General features: G+C 41.7%; 1 protein-coding gene across 2 annotated transcripts in view; it reads right to left on the reverse strand.

Annotated features, from left to right (window-relative positions):
- The window catches only part of pemt (phosphatidylethanolamine N-methyltransferase), a 61,610-nt gene that overhangs the window by 18,676 nt on the left and 15,952 nt on the right, over window positions 1–26,982 (reverse strand). For both annotated transcript variants that reach the window (XM_080465947.1, XM_080465946.1), the window contains exons 3-5: window positions 15,849–15,964; window positions 5,741–5,886; window positions 84–195 (exon numbers count right to left, since the gene is read on the reverse strand). In XM_080465947.1, the coding sequence (XP_080322073.1) occupies window positions 84–195; window positions 5,741–5,886; window positions 15,849–15,964 (374 nt within the window). The remainder of the gene's footprint in view (window positions 1–83; window positions 196–5,740; window positions 5,887–15,848; window positions 15,965–26,982) is intronic.

Raw genomic sequence — 26,982 nt, forward strand, 5'->3', positions numbered from 1 at the left:
GAAAAGCCCCGGTCAGCTTAACCAGATCCCGAATCAGACACACATCCCGTTACGCCCGCGACCACGTGCAGACGCACACTTACATAAAGGCGAGGCCGAGGTAGTTGGCGGTGCTGCCCCAGTACATAGGGTTCTCTGTGACGTTGAAAGGAAAGCCCGTCACCTTTTCGTCCATAAGAATGCCAAAGTAGTCACCTGGAAGAGACACACAGGAGATACACTCGGTATCAAGACTGCACACTGCTTGACACACCTGACGGGGCGTCTGGGGTGAGCCTGTCACAATAAAGTACTCCCTCCTGTATATCATCAAAAAACATACATGTCTGGTTTAGCTTCGTACTTGTATTTGCTAAACAAAACAAGATGATTGTCATTGTTGGTAGTAACTTCAGAAATCAATAAAAAAAAAAAAAAACACGACAGTGTTTCAAGTGAAAACGTTTCCCAACTTGGGACCTCGGAACAAACTCGATGGTTCTTCTTGATTTTAGTCAGAAAGACCCGAATGTTACAAAAAAAAAATCAGTAAAATGTTGCTTCAGGAGGCGATGTGGCACTTTAAAGTTTAATACACCTCAATCAATCTTTATCAAACCTTGTATGTATACATCTCGGGTGTATATGGTTTCCTCTTTGCATGACTGACTTTTAATTTACAACTGCAGTGGTTCGCTGTGCTCTCAGACAATGGTTTATCGAGTTAATTATCACTCTTGTTAATCCCACACACCTTTTACACACAAAAACTATATTACAGTAGCTGACCAAACCAGGGATGACCCTGTCAAAACTTTTTATCTTTAGATCGCTATCTTTTTTTGGCAACATCTTCACTTCTCTGGGTTTTTTTTAAGGTGCGATATCTGCCAGACTCTGTCCTCATTTATCTATTCCAGCTTGCACTGGGAACCCTACCAAACGTGTGAAAGTTTGACTCATAATTACCATCCAGCGCGGTTTCAAGTTTGGCAGTTCCAACCTGTTGCCACGGTTACCGCAAAGTCACCCGCCTTGAAGTCTCATTTCCAATGTCAGACCAGACAGATTAAAGTGGTGCTTATCACAGTAACACCACTTCTTGCACACTTCTGACTAAACAGCGGCACACTGAAGGCGAGTTTTGGCGCCACACGACCGTGCCAATGCTGCCGTGTTGGGGCCGCGCGGCTGTCACCTTGCTGTTAGTGTCAACACGACAACGCCGCAATTAAGACACGCAAAATGTGAAGGCAGCTATCTTGTGTTGTGTGTGGTAAACACTGACCGTTAGGAGCACTTGTATGGTTTTGCTTCAATACAATGCAATCCGTCGAATCAGTTGACTGCTTTTCATATAAATACGTATATATATATATACATATTTATACTGTTTATATGAAAAGTAGTGTCGCCAGAGACGTTTCTGGGGATTTGGAGTCATTATTCACTGCCTATTGGTTTAATTGCATTCAGATTTTCACAAACAGATTAATCATGATGATGGATTTATCCATATTACGAGTTAAAGTTTTCTACCATCATGACTTCAACCTACTGACTATAACATGCATGTGCAACACAGTTAGAGAATGTTACAGCAAAAGATACTGTTGATCAGCAATAATCACTGATTGACCCATAGAATTATAATTCAAGTGGGACTGGATCAGTCACCTCACTGGAGCAACAACTTCTTTATCTTTCATTCCCATTTTAGTCCAGAGCAGGTATGTTTGTGGTTGATGCTCCACCATGACCATCGGATGTTTCTTGTTCCCGTTCCTCCTCCAGTGGAAGCATACAGCCGGGCACATTCTGGAGCATTTAACCTTTTGGGTGTGCGTTGTGATTCGGCATGTCTTCTCCGCTCTATATTAAGCCCCTTGAGTCACAGTGACCTGGTGATTCAAAGTAATGGCTCTGGGGCAGAAACAAATACCCAGATAAAATCAAATCACATGCAGTGTCAACGAGGCGGGCAGCTGCTCCGCTATCCCAGCTCCGTGTCACAGACCCTCCAGAGCACGAACCGCAGCTCCCCATCCAAATCTCCGTCGCCAATTTTCATAACCACAATGAAGCAACGGTGACGCGGGGCGGCTGACGTTACGCTTTCCTCTCAAATGTGACACCAGTCATCGCTTTGGAGGTCAGAAATGAGGTTAGCACATTGTTTGCCCGGCCAGTTTACTGCGGGCTCTCTATTCAAAACCGAATCAATTTGTTTACATAATCTCTTTTTATCCCGTCGTACCTGCAGCGTTTCAATGAGCATTCATAATGAAAAACTCTTATATAACTTGGGCATTAACAGCCTGGCTTCAGCAGAGAACAGGGCCAGGAGCAGCGCATGTGTAATTCAACAGGTAGGCTATACCTACTGGAGGCCAGCGTGTGTTGCGTAGATATTTTGTGTGTGGGTGTGTGAGGGGGCGGGAGGCACAACTTTTTGAATGTGAATGTCCCGCTATGCTTCATTCCCAAAATGGGTCACGTAACGTCCATGTGTGCAACGCCGCAATACAATTATTGCACAGGAAACCATAGCAGGTGCTCAGGTTACAGCGAGCGGTGTCCCAGTTCAGCCCGCCCCAACGTTTGATTTGCACATTAGTGTGACATCAACGGCTTGTTTATCCGGAGGGAGGCAGTACAAACAGGAAAACACCTCCCAATGACGTTTATTCAAACTTAATTTAAATTCTGTTCAGGAATCGCTGATTAGATGATTTGTGTATTTATTTGTCTGAAATTTTTAGTGACATGAGCAGCTCAGGCTCAAGTTATTATGCATGTCTTTGTCCAGTCGCCGGAAATATCACAGGCCGTTATGTAAACGGAGCCTAAGTTAAAGCATTTGCAGAGGATGGAACAACTTTGCTACATATGCAGCATGGTTGAACCTCATAGTGGCCGTTCTAGAATTCTCAAATTTGTGATGGTGCGTTGTCACGTTTTCTGCAATGTGAATGATTTGATTGTAAGTAAGTAAGTAAAATGTATTTATATAGTGCCTTTCACAGATAAAGAATAAGGTAAAGATAAAACTCTGAACAGCATTAATAGCAAAAAGATTAAAAACACAAATAATGGCAGCAAAAATATAAAGATGTGCAGTTTTACTGATAATACGGGAGTAACAGTTAAGAAATAGTTTGTTTGTACTGTGCTCAAGAATCGAGTATAATTGACACTGCACATGCAATGAGAGGCATTTATGAAATGTTGGGCGGCATGAGTCCACATGAGAACAACGGGAGCATTTATCAGCCAACATTATCCACCTACTGTACATTTAAAACTTTAGAGGTCCAGTTATGGAACAATCTCGATAAGGACTCAAATGATTTTCAAAAACACGTGCTAAAAAGTGTTTAAAATCAGGTTATTATTGATATGCAAAGAAATGACCTAGGACTATGAGAATCAAATTCTCTTGTTTTCTTCTTCTTTTTTTGGGGAAATAAAATGCTGATATAAACGAGAGTGGCTATGGAGGCCGCTGGGACTTCATAGTCATTTTGATTGTTTGTTATTTGCCATTCTCTTTTGATTTTCAAGAGAGAATGATTCTTTTAGATAAAGGAGCAGAGTATACCAGTTTAATCTTCTTCTGCTACCTTTCATTCTGGAATTTTTGTTCTGTATTGTATTTTTTTTTTTACAATGAGTACATTCAACTACAGTAAATAAAACTGAGGCAACTAAAGCTACAACAACATTTGAATTTGGTCAGTTTTGCTAAATGGTACATAATAGTGGTTAATCAAACTGCCGTTAGAGAGTAAAAAGTATTTGAAATGCTCTTCGTCAAGTTAAAATGATCAATCCCAAGTCATCCCATCAGAGTCCTACGAAGGCTTGAGGACACCATCGAGGATCCAAGGGAACACGACTCGGTCTTATGAAAACACGAGCCATTGACGCACAGATGAATGCGAGTACGTCTGTTTTGTTTATTTACGACGCATGAGCGTTCAGGAAAAAGACAAGTGAGTAACTCTGCGGCCAGCAAAGATACTGACACTGGAGTAACTGCTGGCTTGACTCTGATGTAAAAAAAGACAGGAAGAGTCACTACATCCAGGGGATTGTTTAATACATCCAGCCGGATGAAAATATGACTCTCTTGTAAGTGTCCAATCATAGAAATTGGTATACTGACAAATAGCTGCCATCAGGATGCTCAGATGCAGCTATTTGTCTGAAAGAAATTGCACAGATGAGAGTCCGCGTACTCAGAAGTCACTGAATGCAAAGTGATGCTCTCCCACTGGAAAATAATGAGCAATTTTCATACCCCTGCTTTATGGGGGTCTTTGTTGCCTGGGACGGTGAAAGGAAGAAACATGCCGGCGGTCCTTCTTGATTGGTTTCGTTTGGTGTGCGTACAGAGTGGACCCAGTTCACACATACTCACAAATTAACACACTTCTGTCACCTCCTTCTGCTCCTCCAAGCTCCCCACTGCCATCACAGTTGAGGACTAATTGTATTGACGGACAGAGACGGCACCAGGCCTCCGGCAGTCTGCCCGAACCTTTGAGATGACTTACTCATATAGCTGACCTAGAAACAAGACTCTGGTGTCTTGCCAACCGGTCATTAAGGCTGCACTGTCTCCATTCTCTTTTGAGAAGGTTCCCAAATGTATTTGAGCTGCTTAAAAAAATAGGTTTATGTCATCGGCAGACGCACAAATATTTGCACCGCACATGCAAAGACATGCAGAGATACGTTTTTGCTGGGATAGAAATGAGAAGGTTTGAGTTGCGTTACAGTTCGCATGACTTGGAAATATAAAGGCGTGCTTGCCTGTCGTCAGCTCAGATAGAATCACAAACGTTGAAAAGTGTGGGCAAGCAATCCACTTTTGAGGCATTAAACCACCCTGTGCCTTCTTCCATCTCAGACGGTCCCTCCAAAGTCGCACTTTTACTTTGAAAATAATAGGCTTCTCATTTTTTTTTATTACTATTCTAATGCCTGATGGCAGTAGTTTTCTTAATATTTCCTACATCCTAGTTCAAAAATAACCTTCTGTATTTAGGTTGTTAGGTGTGCTTAAAGCATTATTGATAATGTTCTTTGTATAGTTATGCTCACTTGATGGGTTCAAATCCATGTTGTATTACGTTTTTTAAAGTCTACATTGACTTTTTATGTCATACAGGACTTTGCCAAAAAAACCTTGATCAAAATCTGATACCGCACCCCAATGCTTGATACTTTGCTGCATTAACATTGCTTCTATTTAACATCTTAACAACTAAAAACACCAGTGGAGTGGACAAAGAAACCTTTACACGCTCACTCTAGTAGAGAGTTAAAAACCGTCAATGTCTATTTACAGCCAGGTGTCTTTTAGTTTTTAGCTTCGACAGAGTTTTACTTTAAAACCCATGAAGATGTTGGTTCTCAGGCCCTGTGTACCTGACAAAGTTTCCAAGTAAAAACAGAAAACCTTCGTTGTGTTTTCCGGGTTTTGCAAAATGTCTCAGTGGAAACTGGAGAAAACACACAACTTTTCGAAAAGTAGATGGACAATAACAAGAGAATCACTTGTAACAGCAATCCATCGTGGTCGTCAATCCATAAAATGTCGACGTTCTCACCATTGTTAATATTTATAGCGTATTGTTCTCTGTGCACGTGTGTGTGGTTTCTTTACAAAAACCATCAACAGCACCCACTCGTGGTCCAACATGAAAACTACACCGTTTTCAAAACGTTGCTGTGTAAATGCGGCCTCACTCACCAAGAAAGGTTCCCGTGAAGCCGAGCGTCAGGAAGCTGGTGACCACCATGAGCGTACCCAGCACCATGAGGGCTATCCCAGCGTAGAAGATAACTGGTTGATCCATCGCTTCCCACCTGGGGTGGGTCTTCATTGCCACAGTCATGCTAGAAGAAAAAACAAAAAAAACCCGAAACAGTTCCCTTTATTCACGGAATTCACTCAGGTGCACAAACACCAGTGGCTTAGCTTTGTTTGACCGCCCCTATAATCCAGAATACAGTTTTAGCTCTAAGAAAAATATGTAACGATTACCTCACTATAGATCATGACAAAGACTGAACACTATTATTGTTCCTTTTATATCTCTGAACATAGAACGGTCCACTGGTCAATATATCATGAACACCAATTCATGACACAATAAAGCTGTAGGCCCATGTCTGAATCTAAAACATCATGGAACCATACATCAGATGAGTTAAAATAGTTCTAGAAACTATCCCATTTACATTAAACTAAAGTATCCAGAGCAAGGAAAGCATACAAAGAAACACAGCAGAGGAGTAAATCAAACATAATTCAAACGGAGGGAGATTTCCTATAGATAAACTTCTCCTGACCCAATTTTGATCAAACCAACGTCAGAAATCACTGCAGTAACAGCCATCAGGTAACTGATTTACAATCCATACAGAAGATCTGCAGCAAGACATGCAGACAAAAGAAATGCAGAAGAAGAGACAGTCAAGGCGGAATAAAGGTGCTGAAGGTGATTTCCAAACGTAAAAGTAGCATTGACCCAATTTTCAAACTTAATTCAATGGCGACGGAAGAATCGCCAAAGTTCGCAACTCGTCAAAAGTGTTAGTATCTATACAGGAGATGTAGAGCAAGGAAGCCGCACAAAAGAAATGCAGATAAAGAGACACAAGATGAAGGAGAATTCTGATTGAGAAAGTATTTTTGACCCAATTTCTTTTCCACAAATTCAGAAAGTAGGACTCCAACGTGAAACAGGAAAAAGGTCACTGTTGTGCTGCTTTAAAGTTGCATAACGAGCACAATTCAATTCCATCTACCTTTATTCCAACAGAATGGCTTCTTATGGAAAAAAGTTAATTTGAAAAAGCACAACTGAAACAAACTTGAATCATCTAAGATAACTGGACTAAAGGAATACTTTGAATTACTTGTGCTTCTTTAAAATAAGAAAACATGCAACCGTGTGGTGTACAAATGAAGGTGGGAAACACAGCAAAGACTTCAGTTTGGAAGTAAACATACGTCCTCTGAGAGTGGACCGAAAAGATCACAGCCTTCAGCTGCCTTGGTGCAATAAAATCTGTTGTTTTTTTTGGGTGAAGATGCCATCACCTTTCAAAAGTGAACTGATTTGTTACAATCTCCATATATCACAATGCTGGTCCTTTCCTAGCCGGCGTAAACACTCTCGCCGTGGTGTCAAACATACGTCAGTTCAGGGGTTACATACAGCCGAAATTTCATCTTGAGTGGGCCGAACTGGTAAAATAGTATCCGTTTTTCTTTGTTGTGGCGCAGAGTGTCAAAATGTCTGTATTTTCACAACACCAAACAATTATTACAGAATATTTATGACAATCTCAACATAAAGCCAATTTTTCCATTTGCTTGGTGGTTTGGCCGGATTAGATTAGAGTCTCTTGTGGGCCGGTTTTGGCCCCATGGGCCTTATGTTTGACACCCCTGATCTATTGGGTGTTTCTTAATTAAAGTATTTTCTCCTTGACTTAAAAGAAAATGGCTCACCAAAATAAGTACAACACCTTCATTTTAAATAGTACTTTAACAGTGGTTTCATACATATACAGTAGGTCTGCAACGTATGTCATGAAAGTAAGTGCTCCATTGTAATAATTAGTCATGGCTGAAAACCATCATTAGAACTTTTAAAGAGTTATCACTGCAACAGAAGTAAAAGAGAAGCAGGATTTACGGTCCATTGCTTTCTACATTACTGTTATTCTTCATGATACCGGTCGCATTCTGTTTCTCCGGGTCATCAACAGCAGTTAGGCCGTCAATCGTAGCGTGCATTCACTGGGATCTCTCTAAAGGACACGACCTGCCTCTCTGCCAGAATAACTATTGTAGCCTCAACATGCAAACCAAATCCAGGCACGTGTCGTCTCAATTACACATTTCTGCTCTTTCGAGCGCATCAAATATGTGCATGCATGCGCGCGCGTGCTGAGTGCAGAAGCAAACGGAGAGTGTATTTAACCCGGGCTGACGTCACTCCGCTGCCATCAGCACCTGGGGGTGATGTGCAGGTCTCGAGCTGCGCCCTATGCAGTCGTACAGTGAAAGCATTCTCATTTTGCACCGGTATGTTTTTGCTGCAGTCCTTTAGGTGGGAGGTTTCTGAAAGGGCCCCGGCATTTAAAAAGGTATTCATCACAGTTGCCGCCTTCGGAGGAAAAATGCAACAAACACAAAGTGCTGTCAGATGGACGTGAAGGATTGCTCAGTGTAACACAGAAAACATTCCTCCACTATATTGCACTATACAACAACTAAGAAATAATCAAACACTAAGTATGTGAACTAAACACTATAAAAAGTGCTATTTTTTGCTTGTTAGAAGGATTGTCAGAGGGAAAAATGTCTAATGTCCCACTTTACGGGGGGGGGGCAGTTAACTATACAGTTTGTCTACAGTCATTCATAGTCACACACACTCAATCCCCACACCGGCAACTATGAAGAAAGAGAATAACCCTCTTTCTGAACGGGGCATCAAAATATACTTGAGTTTGGAAAATCACCCCAAACAATTTATTTGTAAAGGTGATCTGATAAACGTCACAAGACAAAACAGAAACATCGACACTGTTCATAAGTAGAAGCAGGATGTTTTAAGGTTAAGGAATCAAAAAAGCTCCTGAAGTAAGGTAATAGATCTCAAAGTGAGATTACACCAATCAGAGAGGGCGCTGTATGTAACATCTGAAATGTCTTTGGACATTCCAGGAACAAGGAAATGACACTTTTGCGAATGTCTGATTCAATATAAGATTCAAAGAATTGCTGGCTTTATGAAAAGTCGTTGAAATGACGACACAGGGCCAGTGAAACAGTCTGACAAGGTCAAATTGAAAAGCCAATTTTAATTAACCCTTCTGGTGCAAAATACAGTGAACTATCCCGCCAAAAAACGTTGTTTTTTTTTACAAACTCACCCTGACAGCATGGCTTTGAGGCTAATGACACACACTGAGGTTTGCCTCTGACAGACTAAAATGAATTGCCTTCGTGGATATGGAATATCGTGTTCCAGATCAAGCAAAATCTTAAGAGACTATGCTTGCTGTTGCTCTGACAAGAAAATCTGACGGAATAAAGCTTTTGAACCAGAAAAGAGAATCAAATAGAAGAAAACGGTTCTTCCAGACATTAATTAATATTGCACAAGTCATCCTTTGCGAAGCTTAAATAGAGAAAACCTGGATTTGGAAACAGATAAAGGACATTTTCTTCATCCATTCATACATCAAAACTGTGCAGTGCGTTTCGGCAGATTTGACTAATGTGTTTCCATTGACACGAGAACTTACTAAAGGCTCAGAAATATCCTGTATAATGGGATTGAAAAGAAGAACTGCTCACATTTTGGGAACACACCACCCCATGAGTATCAAAGAGTTGGCGAAAACAGCTTCGAATACAGGGAACACTGATGAGATCAAAGATTTCAAATGATAACAAGAAAAAAAAATAAAATAAATGATGCTACAGAAAATATCTATTCCACCTCCCAAAAATCTGTGTTTTTCATGTGCAATTTCCGACGAAGCGCAGCAGTGCGAGCCTAATGCAAGCAGAATGAAACGACATCTGTGGGCAGTCTGTGTGCCGACGGCTCGCATCAGGCCACAAGCTGGCTGGTCTCTTCACAGAAACACACAGATTTCAAAGGGTTCCTTCTCAGCAGTCGCACTGCTAACAAGGTTGTTGTAACACCGACGCCTCCGGCGGCAATTCTCCAGCTCCGCTCGGCCTCTGCTTTGACCAAATTTGGATTCCTGGCTTTGTGGCGAGTGAAAAGACAGCGGCGAGGGGTTACAGCCATGTGTCCAAGGATGCGTTCACACAAAAACATTTGGAGTATTGCCGTGTTGTGGCAAATATGAATGCACTCCTCCACGTGTCCACAAGATGAAAAGGTAATTAAAAATGATGTTTGGCTTTTGGCTGAAGGAAAGCCAAGTGAAAGAAAAACAACAAAAAAAAAATGGATGGTCGGTATAGATTTTAGTGTAAACAACAAGTCGAGCTTAATGCAGCTTTGTATCGACTATCTAGGCTGAGAAGTTTGGCGTTTTTTCGAGCATATTTTAAGCCCCGTATCACTAACTAAGTTCAAAGGTTAAAATCTGCGCTCAACACAAAGGGAACAAAGACTCGCAGGTGCCGGCGCAGGCGAGGCGTGCGTATGCGAAGGTTAACACACCCGTGAGGTTTCGGATTGAAAGCGGCGGCCTTCCCGCCGACGAAAATGGCTCTCCTCTCGAAACTAGGTTTGGGGTTAACGAGAGAGAAACTGTGTTATGAGGTCTGAGCAGTGAGTCTCATGGTGTACTTTCTTTGTCGAGGGAGGCAGGAAGTGTAATGTGATGCGCCGCCTTGCTGCTGTCACACCGGACACAATGGGGCGACTGCTGGGTTGGCCGTTAAGTAAGGTGGTCCGGGGAGGCGCACCGCTGGGATTTGTATTGGAAAAGAGATGGGAAACAAGGTCTGGGGGCTGGAGACATGGGCAGGGGGTAAGTGGGTCTGTTGGACTGACCGCTTCTGGTCCCCGTAACAACTGATGGTGAATCAACGATGACTCACAAGTTTTTGGAATTTCTTTTTTTCTAGCATAATTTATTTGATGCCATTTGTAGTTGTTCGGTTTTGGCCCCGTCACTCGACGCTGTCATGTTCTGTTGCTTAGTAGGACCCGGAGGAGAAAAAAAATGGGACATGCAATTTGAGCTAAGGTGTTTTTTTTTTTCTTCATTTTTCTTTCGAATTTTTCTTTTCCTTACAAAAATAGCTCTACTGGCAAGTTTAATTAATTTTAGCCATTTTTATCTTTCTTTTAGCTGTTATACGTTATTCACCTGTTTTTATCGTGTAGATAATACCATTTAAAATCCTAAAATATTTCGTGAAGGCCAGAGATTCCCAGGATTGCTTGATAGACAGCTACAGTACTTCAAGTCCAGTAATTCAACTTCCTCAAACTGGCTATTTTAGGAGCCTCAAGGCCAATTCTAAGTGCTTAGAAAATTAGGATGAACACTTTCAAGTGCTTTGTCAAAGCCTTCACTGCCAGCATCCAAATTGTGTCCATACCCTTGAGTCTAAGAGCTCCTACAGAAAAAAGAGGGACTGATGAAGCAAATGTCTTCCATCGTACAGAGTGCATGTACGTAAAGCATTTTTTTATTATACTTGGGTTGTGTGGTTAAAAAAGGAGAGAAGGAGGCTTGTTAACGTAATGACAGTGTGCCTTTCTTGTACCAGACAGAGTCTCATTTTTACAGAAAGCTGCTGACTGCAGGAACTAACCTGGAAGCTCAATCTATACTACTTTGGCTGATTGATTACTCTATTTCCACGCCGTAGAGGAGGTATGGGGAAGTCAGCTCCTCTGTCATTTTCTTCGCCGTGGCTTCTGTGATCGCCATGGTTACACAGCAAGCAGATGTAGCGGGACGGACCAATCATGACTCCGCTGGGCTGGCACAGTCGGTCAACCTCGGTGGCACAGCTGCAGCAGCTGTTTACCTCGAAGCGGCGACGACTGCTTGATGCAGGTACGCTAAAATATGTAACGGCTTCGAAAGGCATCGTCTCACATGAGAGACAGCTCATCATCACTTTCACTGCTGCGCGGTGGTTGAGTTCAACTCAACCACCTAGTCAATATTGGCAGATGCGTATTAATCCTCTGTAATTATGCCGACACTGAAAATGTGTGACAGTATTTTCTGCTTATGTACCTTCTTTTTGGCAGTTTAGCAACCGTATTAAATGTGATTAACATGTTGTGGTTTGGTTTTCGGTTTGGCCACTGACGTGTTTAAAAACTGATAAAAAGAGTGAAATGAGTGACAAATTCAAAATTACTGAAGACTCATTGAACTACTTGCTACATGTGACGTCCCCATTAGAGCGGCTGCAGCTTTCTGCTCTGCTCGTTGAGCCGGCTGCTAGTTTCACCGCACTATTCAAAAGCTTCAGACTCCATTGAAGAGTTACTATTTCAAATAACTCCAGTTTAACGCAAGTGTGCTGCTGCCTGCGTGTTGGTAGATTATCTCAGCGGAGCTAAAATCATTTCAATTCAAATTAATTTGATTTATATAATGATAAATAACACAGTCATCTCAAGGCACTTTTAAAGAAAAACAAAAAACAAAAAAACAATGGCATTCTTTAATCTCCGGTGTCTTATGCCATAATCCTGAACATACTTTCATCTATTATTCCGATGACGAACTCTGACATTCTATTTCTGTATTTCTATATGTGGCAGCTGATTCAATTGGCCACTCAGCTTCTAATTAGCCATGTCATAATAATACTTCTTTAAATAGAATTTGTATTATCCTTTTTTATTTATCTTGTAATATGGCCTTCAGGTAAACGTAAGTGCTTCTATATTTATCACTCCCTGTCATTTCATTTGCCTTTCTTTTTTTCAGAAGGGGAGTGCCAATTGAAGCTAGCCTAGCTAGTTAATTGAAAAAAAAACAACGACTTATTGATGCCTGGAAGCTTCTCCTAAAGGTTTATTGTTCAGCATAATCACTTTAGAGCATCACTGCCGTGTGCTTGGCAGATAAAAATATGCACTGCACATCGTCTGCACGGCTGCAGCTCATAAAAAAAAGTATAACCGCCAGTCAGGCAATCAGCTCTGTGCTGAATTAGTCTGTGCATGAGAAAGTCAATTAGGCAGGCAATTTAGCGGCTTGACAATAAAGCCGTAGGGCATTTGTTGTGATGGCCAATTGCTCAGCCTGTCAATCGGCGGGGACTGGAGAGAGGAAGGATGTTTTCTAATGGGCTGATTTGAGTGTGCTGTGTAGGGCAGAGGAGAGATTACCCATGCCTCTACCGAAGACTTGCAGCAGGAGATAAACCCGGAGTACCAGGGAGAATATCAGCTGGGAGGTTAGTTATTGTCCATCTACTTTGCGCATGTGCAGAAGAAGTGGTGTATCACGCACGCAACAGTGGCAGCATTTTCAAAAACTTGCTTTTTCAGTGGATCCGAGCACCATTGCTGTGCAAACAGACTCCAGTTAAACGCAACAGAAGTTTTCCGTTTTCGCTTGGGAACGTTGCGTAAAACGGCGCCTGCCTGAGCGTGGTGAGGTTTTGCTGTTTGTTTGGGGTTCTTTTTTGTTTGTTTTGGTTTATACATCCCACCATAAGATGGTCCATGTTTGTGCTCTGAGACTAGAGTGATAACGTCAATGCAAGGATTAAGATGAAGAAACGTATGGAACATTGGATCTCGTCAAGCATGTTGTTCCATTTCATGTGATGAACACAAAGCTGAATACACACCTGTCGGCTTCACCTGTCATGTAGCAACAAACTTTTAGGTGTCACCAGTGTTAAGGCCAGAGTTAAAGTTACAAGGCTTTCCGAAAATTGATTGACCAACACCGAGTACAAAAACGAGTCCCGCTACTGAATCAGTGAACCCAGCGGCTTGCATGTGTTTAATCACCTCGGTCTGCACGTGCCTGAAAGCAACCCACTCATTTCAATTAAGGATGTAATTTTTATCTACCTTTTATCTCATTGTACGTTGACTATTCTCCCAAAGCATGCGGTCAATACAATGGGTGGGCGTTTGTCAATCTGCAGAGAAGGTTAGGGAGGTCAATCACGCTTCATACTACTCAGCCTCCAGTAAAGGGGGTGTGTGCGTGCACGAAATGTATTGTTCAGCCTTGCCAGGTAGGACATTTCGTCTACTCAATGGCATTTTTTATAAATTTTAGATGATGGCTTTAAAGTTTTTTATAAAAAGAAACCATGCAATTGCATATCAACTTTGTGCTGACCACAGTCTACTCCTGCAGGTATCCTCGGGTTCTGGCTGGGGAAGTGTATTTGGATACCATTAATATACAGTAGTCTGGACATTACTTTCTATCAAGGTACATATACTGTTTGGGTTTTTTTCGCACGAGGACAGCTCTGCAGGATTAAAAAACTACATTGACAGGAACTACAGTATATGGAGGCTTTCTGTGAAATACTTGAACTCAAGAAACAAAAAAGGAGGGTATTCTATATCTAAATGGGTTTGGTAAAAAAAGAAATCAACAAGTTGTCAGCTCATACAGATATTGACTCAATTTTCACTGCTTACTTCGTCGTCTGTCCATAAAAATATCTTTGCGCTCACCTCAAGGCCAAAGCGGGGCCTCAATCACTGCTTTTCACTCCGTGTACAATTTATTTCCCTTTTTTGGGGGCACGGTATATAGATATATTTATATATTCTTATCTATGTCCACCCGTGTGAATTACCCATAATTACCAATAAGGACAAAGCATTGAAAATAAATGATAATATGCAAAACGAGAGAACGGAAAGCGAGCAGCACCCCTTATATTTCACAACAACTAACATTTCGGACAGCTTACTGCCATTTGTTGTGCAAGTGCAATGCAGTTATCTTACATCACTACTGTATGAATGTACTGTACAGAGCTAACAAAAAAAGTACAACAAATCACTTGGGAGCAATGTGACTCAACTCAAGGAAGCGGTGAACAAAATAAAATCCTTCACATTGAGTCTTCCTACCTGATGATTGCTCCTCTCTTTCAAAGGTCACATTTCCACTTCCTCTGTTAGAACCGCCCTTGTTGTACGTTTTTGTTGTGTACTTACTGAAGGTTGGATTAGGTTCGACAGAAAACCACTGAGCACGCTAAATGACCTTCTCTGAAAACCATTATGAAACTAGGTTTCAAAAGGTACCTGAAAATGTTTTTAAATTTTTTCGGAACGAGTGTTTTTCATCAAAAAACATTAAAATGGTAAAAGCAATGGGGCATGATTATATCTTGTGAGTCGTTACAGCGGTAGAACCTGAAAGCATCGGGTTTCTCCAAGATTTGAGTGCATTCAAGCTGGCAGTTAAAAGTCTTTCTTCACCTCGTTCACATTTTCAGTTCTCAAATAAGTGAATGAATTGTGTAAGAGGACGAGAGACTGAAACGCTGTGCTTAGAACACTGCACAGCGGTAATACTCGTTGTCACTGTCTCCATCCTGATTGGGAGGTGTGGTAGAAAACGGAAACGGACAAAGACTCATTATTACTGCTCGGCTGGGGGTGGGAAAATTTAGTTCTAATGTGAAAGCAAACAGAAATCTGGGTGAGTGTGATAAAGTTTGCGTAAGGGGAGTCATCTACTTTGCATTTCACACAGTGGGTCAGACGTTGTGAGTGGGTGGATATGTTAAATGTTTCCAAGCTCCTTGGTGAACGGTAAAACCAAGAATGTTCAGTCGGTTGACGGCACAGAAACACAGCAATTGTGCAAAAATTGACACATTTGGGTTGTTAACCTTTGCTTCTATGTGCAATTCAGACATAAAGATGTCACTGTCATTGAAAAACAAACTCAGCTCAAGGGCAAAGCGCTTGATGCCTAAAGACAAAAAAATATAAATCAAAAACATCGGCGAGAAGCTCTTATTGCTGTTGGTGTCAAAGCAGAACACACTCGGCTTGCCTGCATTGAGTATCATAGAAAAGCCTTTTCCGCACAAAAGACTGAACTCAGACTCAGTATTGAATGTTAATTAGTCTACATTATTATTGAAGCAAAACAAAAGCAAAAGTAGCTTTATGCAATCCAAGATTCCTACGTCACACTTGATTCTGGCACAGACATGGACGGGAGAGTCACTGTTTGTCCAGTGCAATCTTTAAGGCTTAATAAAAAAAAGAAAAAAAACCTTGAGAAATTCAGACCAAAGAAAGTCTGTGGCGGTAATACACCTTTCCCCATTTAAGTTCAAGGGGTATCAACACGAAGAAGCGTGCAGGATTTACCTGTGGCTGCGATAAACATTGAGGAGAATGATGACAAAGCCCAGACAGTAACAGGCCAGGTGGGGGCTTCCGAAGAGCCTGGAGAGTGTCCGCGTCCGATGCTCCCATCTCGCTACCTGGCAAATAACGGCAGAGAATATGATTAGGAAGAGCTCCAAACTTAATTATGAGACGGCGCTCTCCACGTGCTCCGACAAAAATAGAAAGTTGTGGAAATGTTTTTGTTTTTTTCAGCTGCTCATTGACAACTCCCATCCGTGGGGAAGCCACAGAAGGTAACTGTTGAAAGGGATTGTGAGCAGAGCGATGGATCGAAGCTGATTATTGGAAAGTCGACTGGAAGAATGGTTAAAACAAACATCCTCCGGAACCACAAGCTTCTTCAGAAGAAAGAAGAATTGAATCATTGCTCCAAACTTCTTTTCCTATATGGAAAATTGGTGTTGGGTTTGATTTCGAAATGACAGCCACACTAAGTTTTAAACAATTTTTTTTGCATTTCCATTTCAGAAAAAATTTCGCATTCACATGGCAACGTTTCAAGTGAAAACGCATCGTTTTTGTGTTTCCGTTTCAGTCGAGTCTGTACTGTCACATCTTCCCACTTGCTGCTGTTGCTCGATTGCATTTTGTCAAGTCCAAAGTCACCACAGCATCTTCCCGGAGGTTTCCGTTCTTCCTGCTTCTGTCTGCTGACAAGCGGCATGGAGATGTCGATTTCCTTTACCAGCAGGTATATTGCACTTAAAGAGGTAAAACTCCTCAGACCTGTGTCACACCACACAGCGTGGTATTTTTGGAGCGGTAATTGACCTACTCAAACTTGAACTCCAGTCAGTGGGTTAGTGTCAAGAGAAAAAGATGACACAGTCCAAAAAAAGCTTAAGGCCACAATATATAGCTAATAGTAAATATAGCAGTTTCCAGAGTAATATTTGTGGTTCTTACACTTCAGCAAGGGCGATCGTTATGTCAATGCTGCCATCTTCATGAATTTGCTTTCTGAAGCGACGACGGGAAAAACGATACAGCAGATTGCTCCAGTGTAAACAGGCAACTGGTTTCAACGCTGATAAATCTGCATTTGCCGAGTGCATTTCTGGTCTTAAAGAGTGTAAATGGCCGTATTTAGTGGATGCAAATAACAGCTGGAGAGCTGAAGAGCTCCTTGTGTGAGGAGCATGCACTGTGACTGCAGCTTTTTTTCCCCCCCGACTCTCAAAGCTTCATCAACAAGGGCGACACAAACCAATGTTTGCTTGTAACCTGCGACAACCAGGTGAAGGGCATAATATCTCAGTCTTAATGATAACATCTGATTTAAGATGTTTATTCTGGATGACATCAGAGACACTGCATCAGTGTACCACTGTCGCTTACTCTGTGCCGTCTGTAACACATGCTGCTCTGGCTGGAGGCAATTATCAGTTCATATTGTTCTCGTTTACATGCAGCTGGTACATGAATACATGGCCAAGATGCCCCCCCCCCCTGAAAAAAAAAAAAAAGTGACTTGACTGTGGGCTGAGGAAGTGAATAGATGGCTCTGCACAGCATAAAAAAAAAGAAATGAAGGGAAAACAAGACAGAAATATTGCCATGGAAACAGATTTTCTGTGTTCAAGAAAGGAACGACAGGAGAAGGAGCAAAATGAACAAAGGTGAGAGACAAAAACTTCATGTGGTGGGAAAAGAAGAATCGGCGGTTTATCGAGTGCAGGTGTGGACACCAACTGAAGTCGTCTTCTTCTCCAATAGCAGGTGGTTCGGCAAGCAGAGGACACTTAATGGCCCACTTTGCTTCCTCAGAAACAAAGTGGAAAATTATGTCTTTTCAAGTTCCCCTGCAACCCCGATCTGTCTGACAGCTGCCGGGAGACTGGTTCTTAATGCCTTTTCTTCCTTTGCCGAGGGAGAAGTGCCTCGGCGTAATTAAGGAGCAGCCGTTAAACTGTCTTCTTTGACTCTGGCTTATTGTTACATGTAGAGGCTGACTGCATTACAATTTGCTCCACGGGACGCCAACACACAGCGAGGCACAGAGAGACGGAACAAAACCAGCGACAACTCGGGAAATTACAATTACTGTAGCTTTGAAGATACAGCCGTGTTGAAAGCAAAACTGATGACGCAAAAAAAAAAACGATTTCGCCCATTATCAATGTGACAGCATCACCATGGAAATAAGTTGTCGGCTGCCCGTCCATGACATGAATCTCAACGACGCACTGTTGGACTGACATCTAGTGATGGTGGAGATTTGAGTCCTTTTTGGCAGGGTTCGATATCTTGCCGGGAACAACCATCAGAAGGTGGTACACCGAGTTCTTAAAACAGGGATGGACATGGTCCCGTAACGATACTGTTTAGAGGAAGCCCAGTTAGAAAGAATGTCCTCCAAATGTCACAAATAAAACCATTACACCATTGTCGGCAGCATTAACATGTGACAAATGGCCCAATTGGAGACCGCCATTGTTGTTCTTGTCCGTCTACTCGCATATGTACCAAATATATATTTGTATTACGGCCATTCGCATGGGGAGTCGCAGCGATTCAGAGAAGATGCATTTTTCCAGAGCAAGATCATTTAAAAAAAGTTCTACCTTAGGAGCCACTTTCTAAAAGTTCAGTTCTCAGTGGCCCAGAGCGTAATTGTTGTGTGAATGGGCCCTCAAAACGCAACAACTTTCTTCTGTTTTCTCTTGAAAACACCACGTAAACTGGGCTTAGATTATTTTAGGCTGTCTGATAACCACTTTAGATTTGAAGCCAGGATCAAAGATATGCCAATGATTGCCTATTTTTCATCCGGGACAACCAAAAGTCACACATTTAGGAAAGCCAGAAATAAGATACCATGTTTTCTGTAGATTGCAAGGATCCCAATGAAATGATGTGCTTAGGATGATTGTCTGGAGAGCCACAAAAGGTTTTCCTATGTTATTCCTGATGCTGTGTCCAAATGATCTTCTATGTACACCTCTTCTTCATTTTTTATGATCACCAGTTGTTGTTTTTTTTTTTGCAAAAGATGTCTTCCTTTTCAATGGGACACCATTTGTCTCAAAAAGCACCAAGCTACCTTGGTTAAATCACATAAAGTGCTTTTAATAGTCGAGTACTGACATTAACACAGACGTAAAGGCTTATTTGTCTTCAAGGCAAATGGACACACACACACACACATATATATATATATATATATATGTATATATATATATATATGAGTGAGGGCTTTTACACAAAATGTGCATGGGCAAATTGGAGAAAACAACTCATCCTCACCACACACCACACACCACACACCACACACCACACACCGTCCATCACCCACATTAGGAGTTCATTTATGCTATTTGAGATTTACTATAGTCCACCAGGTGATCGAGTGCACTAAAAATACTCAGGTGTTCTGCATGCTGATATCAAATCATCAATCACACCATGGAAATAACAGAAGGCACGGACGGGGGAGAGAGAATGGGCAGTGGCGCCAGATTGGCAGAACAGGCAAATCCAAGGCAAATTCAATCAGAGCTTAGGTAACAGGCTCCTCCTGAGTCCCCATCAGCCCACTTAAATCACAGATACACTGCCTTCAAGCGAGTACATTAGGAAGACCTCTGAGGGAGATACTTCAGATGTATAATATCCCAGCATGAGAGAAAAAGTCAGCAGCACAGAAGGGCAAAACGTTGCTAAAAGTAGCTCAGACTCATCCTCACCTCAAGAATACAGACACCTGGGAACATAATAGCAGCCTAAGTACAAATGACATAATACCACAGTATACTTTTTTATTTTTTAAGTAACTTGAGCTGTGGGGTTTTTCAAACCCTCCACCAGGGATTGAGATTTTTCTCAGCTGGGTGTATCCACTGCGTAAATGTACAGCTGTTGTTTAAATAAGAGGACAACCTGCACAACTCAGACACAGCCAATTGTATTAATGCGTGGACGTGTGCTGTCCCAGACTAATGAGGAAAAGGAGAACAAGAACATAGAGGGATCACATGCACGCATGCAAAACTGCAAAAAATAAATACACAAATGAATATTCAAATTTCCAGGTTTATTAGGCATTTTGCCAGCTGTTTTTCAGAGAGGCAAATAAAGGGGAAAGAAATCGAACAACTTACTTTGTTTGGGGAGCTAGTATGGATTCATTAAAAACTATTGATTTTAATTAATAGATGGAATCATCTCCATATTTAACTGTTCTTCTTAACTCGGTGTGCTGATACCGGGATGGCAGCTTGTCTCCACTTCCTGTTTCATGTCTTCTCTGCATGAAATTACTTAAAATTGATTACTATACTACCACCTAGAGGCAAAAGAAGGAAGCACTTTAAGGCCCTGTTCACGCATTATTTTGAAGTGATAACAGAAAACTTTTGTTGCCTTTAGGATGTCCGTTAACATGAACATGGTGCAGGGAGCCACTGAAAATGCATCCATCTATCCATTCATTCATCCATCCATCCATCCATTTTCTTCCGCTTATCCGGGGCCGCAACTGAAAATGCAACTTTTTGAAAATGGCCCCAGCACCGTCTCCATGGAAAACACAGCTTTTTAAAAAAAAATGTTTTATTTTTTTTAAATGCTACTACTGCACACGTTATTCATTAAAAAAAAGCAAACAGCTGCACCCACTAGTGGGCCTACATGAAAACTACATGGTTTTCGGCCTTTTCCTTATAAACTTGTACTTTTCACGTACAAGCACTCCAAATGATTAGTGGGTTACGGGTTTCTCTTCCTCTTGACAATCTCTTAAATTTGCAGCTGGCAGAATAAATTCATTGAATTAAATTTGAACCGACTATGCCAACAATGTCCTCAACGTGTCTCTAATCACACTAAAGTAAGATTATGATCTCTTTTTGAGGCAGCACAGAGATCAAGCCTGTTATATCACTTGGCTTACGTCATCTACGATGATTCGGCTGAAATGTTTACCAGCTACAAAAGATTAATTCAGTCGTTGAGGTTGCCGATCTGAATGCATCAGTCGCAGTCAACTGTTTGATGTTTTACAGTTGATAATATAAATCTGTTGCCTGGATTGCCGCTTGTTTGTCCTGACAAACTTATGTGACGCTGCCCTCGGGAAACATTCTGGTTTCACAGTGGCTTATTGACACCAACGTTTATTATTTCCTTTTCTACTTTTATGTTTGGGGAAGCTGCCAGACTTCCATAACAAGCTGCTTTCATCGCCACAGCCCTGCAAAGTCTATGTTAAGCTTCCTTAGAGTCTTCTAAATGTTTCACAAAATTCCGTGTTATCTGTATGATGTTTAGAAAAATATCAGAAATGATTGAACTATATTCAACCACAGGAAGAAAAAGCTGGGGAATGTCTGTCAAATCCAAAGAAAGGCTTTTTTTGAGTTGATCCTCGCTTGAAGACTTTTTAATTTGAATATTCATGTTTACCCTGTTACTTCATCCAACTTCAACTACATTAATGTCTTGTTTTTCCAAACTGTAAAAGAAATGTGTCACTGTTTTGGAGGCAGTTCAGAACCTTTTTCCCACCACTTTTTACCATTGGAATCTTAAGCGCCCCCACACCCTGTCAAAGTACCCCAAAAAAGTTGCATCCTAGAAACAGGATGGGTTAATGTTCTTGAAACATTAAAAAAAATTTTATTAGATATGCTTGTACCAATATGATCTTTGACCTTCAAAATAAAACCAGATTGACAGTGAATGTGTTGATCAGATTTGATAAAAATAGTTGAAGACAACTTGGAAGAAATTAAATCATATTGAGATTTTATCTTTGGCCTTTGGCCACCAAAGCCTTATAGGTTCCTAAATTAGTGAAAGTCAATGAAACTAACTAAAATGCGACTGGTGAGAAGAACAGTGCTGGAGGCTGTGCGGAAACATGAATCTTTTAATTGCTTCGTGGAAAAAGATATGTCCAACTTGGGAAATGTTCTGGGTTGTAACATCCTTAGTAAGGTCCTGGACATGTAGTTCAGCGACTTGAAAAATCAAATGATTATGAAGGCAGATTAGTAGTCATGTGAAATACTGTTGATTCCCTGTAAATAAAACCAACCACAAATAGGTGGTATGAATGCGAATCCCCAGATATCAATCAGTGGCTCGACAAAACTCAAGAAATCCATGCAGATGACTTTCTGTTCGAGGTCACAGGATTGAGCTCCGTCAGGAAATGGGAGAAGTGGAAAAACTTGCATCTAAAGAATTAGAGGACCGCATGCCTTATGTTTGACACCCTGATCTGGAGAATTCTAGCTCAGCGTGTCAAAGTAACACGAAGCTTTCTTTACCCGCCACACTTTCTTGATGCCAAACTCTTTCATAACGGAACTGTTGCACAAACTTAAAGTATCATGTAATATCCCCAAAAATAAATAAATAAAGGTTTTACTTGACTTTGTTCACAGATAGAAACTGTCTTCAAAAAAAACAAAAAAAAACAACAACTCTGTTCTCTACACCCAAAGGCTGTAGGTTGTTGAGTCCTTGTATCCTTAAGAATACATTAAGCAAATAAGGGTTACCTAAAAATCCCATATGTGCATTTGAGATTTCCTTCAAGAGCTACGATGCTTTCAGGCAAATGAAAATGATGAGGAGTCGTCTTTCATCTTGACCTCACGGCAAATCAAGAAGCAGCCGCAAAAAAAAAATTAATTCTTATTCTGTGATTCTCAATCAGGAGAAAACAACATTATCGTTTCCAGGCCTCGCCGGTGTGAGTCACGGACATACGCAAACATTCACACACAAGCTCCAGCCTCCACTGTGTGGGTACATCCGAGGTCACCTCACCCTTTCAATCAGCGGAATTGAGTCCGGTGAATAAAAACATGGAGGTAATGAACTGAATCTTTATTTCTCCGCCGAAGTCATGGTTACAAATCGCAGTATCTCTAACCATAGCTGAACCAGATACATATGTACCGCCAAGAACTTAATTAAGGACTCCGGAAAGCCAACGATCAGTTATCTGAAGCGTCCCGGGCCATCTCAGGCCAAGCTGCATTACCGCGGGGGAGAGAGATTCCAAAACAAACAAAACATTAAGCCTTGCTATATTCTAAAAGGGTCATTTCAGTGCTCAGCAGGTGAACATATCCAGCAGACACAGAAGGATCAACAAAACTTACTAAACAGTTTTCAGTTCAATTGAAAAGGTTTTTTTCTCCCTGATTTCCTTTTCTCGTTGTCAAGTTTCCTGATTCATTCATCTCTTTAGATAGTCCTGGCTATCATAACCCCACAGATGCTTTTTTTTTGGACGTGCTTGACCGGCCCTCAGGGCGTCACTGGTACATTTTAAATCAAGTGAAAGTTGGTGTGCGTGATGCATGTGGTACTTTATTACGTATAAAGGGAAAACTGTTTATTGGACATTGATGCATTATTGGTTACAACGATGTGTCTCACACCTTAACTAGTAGAACAACTGCTACCTCGCAAATTCACAGTGAAAAAAACCCTTTTCATTCACACATTTACTGAACTGGAAATTTAATCTTTAAATCTTTTTTATCCCCGTCATTCTAAAAAAAAAAAAGTTTCCGGTGCAAGAAATATCTGCGTCCAAAAGACACCCTGAAAACGACTCAATACGGTGTAGTACATATGCCAGGCCAAGAGGTGGCACTGTTACTCTGCCAAAAGCAACGACGTCATCGTTTTCAGGAAATCTTGCCCGTACACACAACGCAGAGTTGTTGTTTTCAAGCTCCTGAAACTGTCTGACCCCTTGGGTTTGTTGCCTTGTTGAATCCCACTGCAGTGCTCAGCCCACACTGACAGCAAAGCCACTGTGTTTCCATAACAACAACAACAACAAAAAGAAACCCCAACAAAATCAAATCCTGCAGTTCATACAAAACTAAATTTCCGTCAATTGAGAAGAAGCTCATCTGGAAATCAAACCGAACTGAAGCACGTCAGTGGGTCCGCAAAACTCCTGCTTTCCTTGGTGCCGAATCGTCTCGTTATCCTGACTTATGATCGCTCCGAACCGCCGCTGTCGGACATCGATCATCGGTGGTGTGAGACAACTTGTTGGCCTGGCAGACTTGAACTGCTCACCGATTTGTTCCAGTCATATGTAGGTCACGGAGGCGGCACGGACCCGATGACTGGCGCTCCATATGCAAGGAGAAGCTCACATGATGCTTAATATGCTTTTTAATCAGCTGCCCGCTGTATCGACTCCATCTCCGCAGACCGGCAGGTTGATGAAGCGCGCACCGGCCGGCATTGATTTATTCAACCGAGGATGACCTCGGCGTTGAGGGGAAAGTGGGAAACCGCAAGACAACTCAAAGATTTTGTGAGTCATTGTTTAATCACAATAGGACTGTGAGATATTGTCCAAACAGCTTGGGCAAGGTTGAGTCTTTTGAACTGATATCTTACAATCAAATACAAAAGAAAAATGACAATACAGCCTTTGCTTTACCAGGGTCGGGTGGGATCGTTTACCACAAGGTTTTCTGAGAAACTGCATTCATAATAACAGAACAAATTAACCTTAAGCTCAGTTGACACAATTAAAGCAGCTGTTCATCCGGGGTCAAATGAATTAGAGGTCAACAAAACCGAACCAGTTCATCCTCAAACCTGAATTTGGAAAAGTTTCACCGATATTTTGTAATTATGGCACAAGCAAAAGGTCATGATAACCCCTGACTGGTATACTAGAATTAATGACGGACCTTATCTCAAGAATTGCCAGAGAAATCGACAACATTAGAAACATTGAGATCACAGCAATCTTCTCGAAGGGGAAAAAATCTAAAGTAATTTCCCTACAATTACTGGAGTACTGGACGAAAGAATGGATGTTCACTCCTGAAATGTCTTGCTAAAGAGTATGGAATGAAGGGACCAAAACCTGACCATTGAAAGTAGATTTACTCCATCCGTTGCTTGCTCAAGTGTATCTTAGATTGCTGCACTATTGCAACTCCCGGAGCAAGGGTGTCGAAGAGAACGTGAACAGGCATGTTGCTCCATGTTGGAGTTTGATATCTTCTTGGAACTATGCGAGCGAGATGAAGACAGCACAGTTGACAAACTGGAGAAAAAAAAAATATATGAGCCCGATCACAAATAGTGTAAATTCGTAAATCCAGGGACAGAGAAATAACACTGTTATTGGGAAGAACCTCAAATGTCAAGGCGCATGTGTCTGCGTCTATCGTAAATCATAACAGTATTGCAATACTCAACAACAACAGCCCTAATTAGAAGGTAGACATCTTGTATGAGGTGGAACATTTTAGAGTCAACTGATTTAGAGCATTGCCTCTGAAAGTAATCTCCTCCAGTGGATGCTGAAAGGATGGCTGCGTCACGGTTCTAAATGTGAAGCCAGTGTGCAGTGCTGAACGAGGAAAACGTGACAGCCGTAATCGAGGGAAAGTGACTGAGGAGGCAAACATTCAATTCCACAAAATGTGTGTAACAGCAGTGCCGCTGAATGGAATAGGATATTCTAATTAACTTGGCTTTCTTTTAAGTACATCTGGGACTGTTGGAGAAACAAGTCCTTTTTAAAGCCTTAGAGGTGGAACTACACCCACACACACACACACACACACACACACACACACACACACACACACACACACACACACACACACACACACACACACACACACACACACACACACACACACACACACACACACACACACACACACACACACTCTGACACTTTAATGCGCGGTCTTCGGCTGACGCAGAGTTGCTAATAGTCACCCTAAATATAACCGCCATCAAGTCTGCGTTTGAAGTCAGACTTTATGCTTTCATGTGTGCAACGCTCGTGCGTCAGGGCTTAAAAATAATCAGACCAAATGTTAAGTTTGTTGAATTTCATGTGCTGGAAGCTTCGGTCGAAGCCTGTAAAGCAGTGGGATGCGGATGCACGCAGTCCATGTTTGTTTATTCTGCATGTAAATAATGTCACAGGTGTGAGATAACTCAAGACGCCTTTCAAGATAATTCACAGTGGGACTTTCCACCATGTTTAATAAGGAACCATAGCGGCAGAGTCACTTTTTCAATAACTTTCCCAATGTGACTGATGTAAGTGTATCAGTGTTCTAGCGTTGCTCTCACGTGTGCTCCGTCTTGGGTGAGAAACCAAATTGCCCCAGCCCTGTGAAAGCAAAGTTACAATGGTTTTTGTATCGTCTTGGGCTACATGGGTGTATTCCATCAGCGCACGCAGAACCGTTTGTGTGTTCTTGGGCCGTCGCTTCTTCATAAAGTTCAAACGAGTTTGAAATTACCCCCAATTCACTCGGATGAATTCAAATGCCGCCAATTCAAAGCCTTATTTTTTCTTTTTTGGCAGCTAAATGAACTTTTTCAGGTCTTTATATCGCATCTACCATATTACAGAGTTGAAATAGATTAAAAAGGTGACACTTTCAAAGTGAAACTGTCTTAAACTACTCCAGTCTAGGGAACATAGAACATACAGTAGGATATGAACAGAACATTTACAAATGAGGGAGCTATGACAGCTTTGAAACACAAATGTAGAAGGTAAAACCAAGATAAATGCAATCGGGTTTGTTGTGGTTAAAGACAAACAACATACAAACATTCCGATTATTTTCTGTCGTGTTCCATAATAGTGTAGAGCAGGGAACGGCAACTCATTTTCTCAGAAGGCCACATGAAAAATCAGCACTGCTATCGAGGACCGAGACACAAGTTGGCTCAATAAGAATAAAACTACCGTCTCGTTCCAAATAGATGTGCAATGCACAGGTGCAAGCCTCTGGGGTGCGCATCTATTGGGAACGTGCATAGTTTTAGGCAGCGTCCAGCTGGTCGATTGTTGCAGAGGCGGCTTAAAGAAGTCTAAAATATGTGCACAGTCGAACCTCGGAGGAAGGGGCCAGACAAGAGCAGACAAATCGTCAAGCGCGGAGAAGTTTTAACTGTTAACACACCTTTTATAAGAGGACAGCCTCCCTGCAGCTTGGTGCTGACCTGTGACTCCCACTTTACACCGGGGAGTCAAACATCAGGCCCGTGGGCCAAAACCGGCCTGCAAAAGGCTCCAATCCGGCCCCACAAACCAGCAAGCAAGGTGGTTATATAGGAT

The sequence above is a fragment of the Lipophrys pholis genome (genome assembly GCF_963383615.2).
Source record: "Lipophrys pholis genome assembly, chromosome: 1".
Classification (NCBI taxonomy): domain Eukaryota; kingdom Metazoa; phylum Chordata; class Actinopteri; order Blenniiformes; family Blenniidae; genus Lipophrys; species Lipophrys pholis.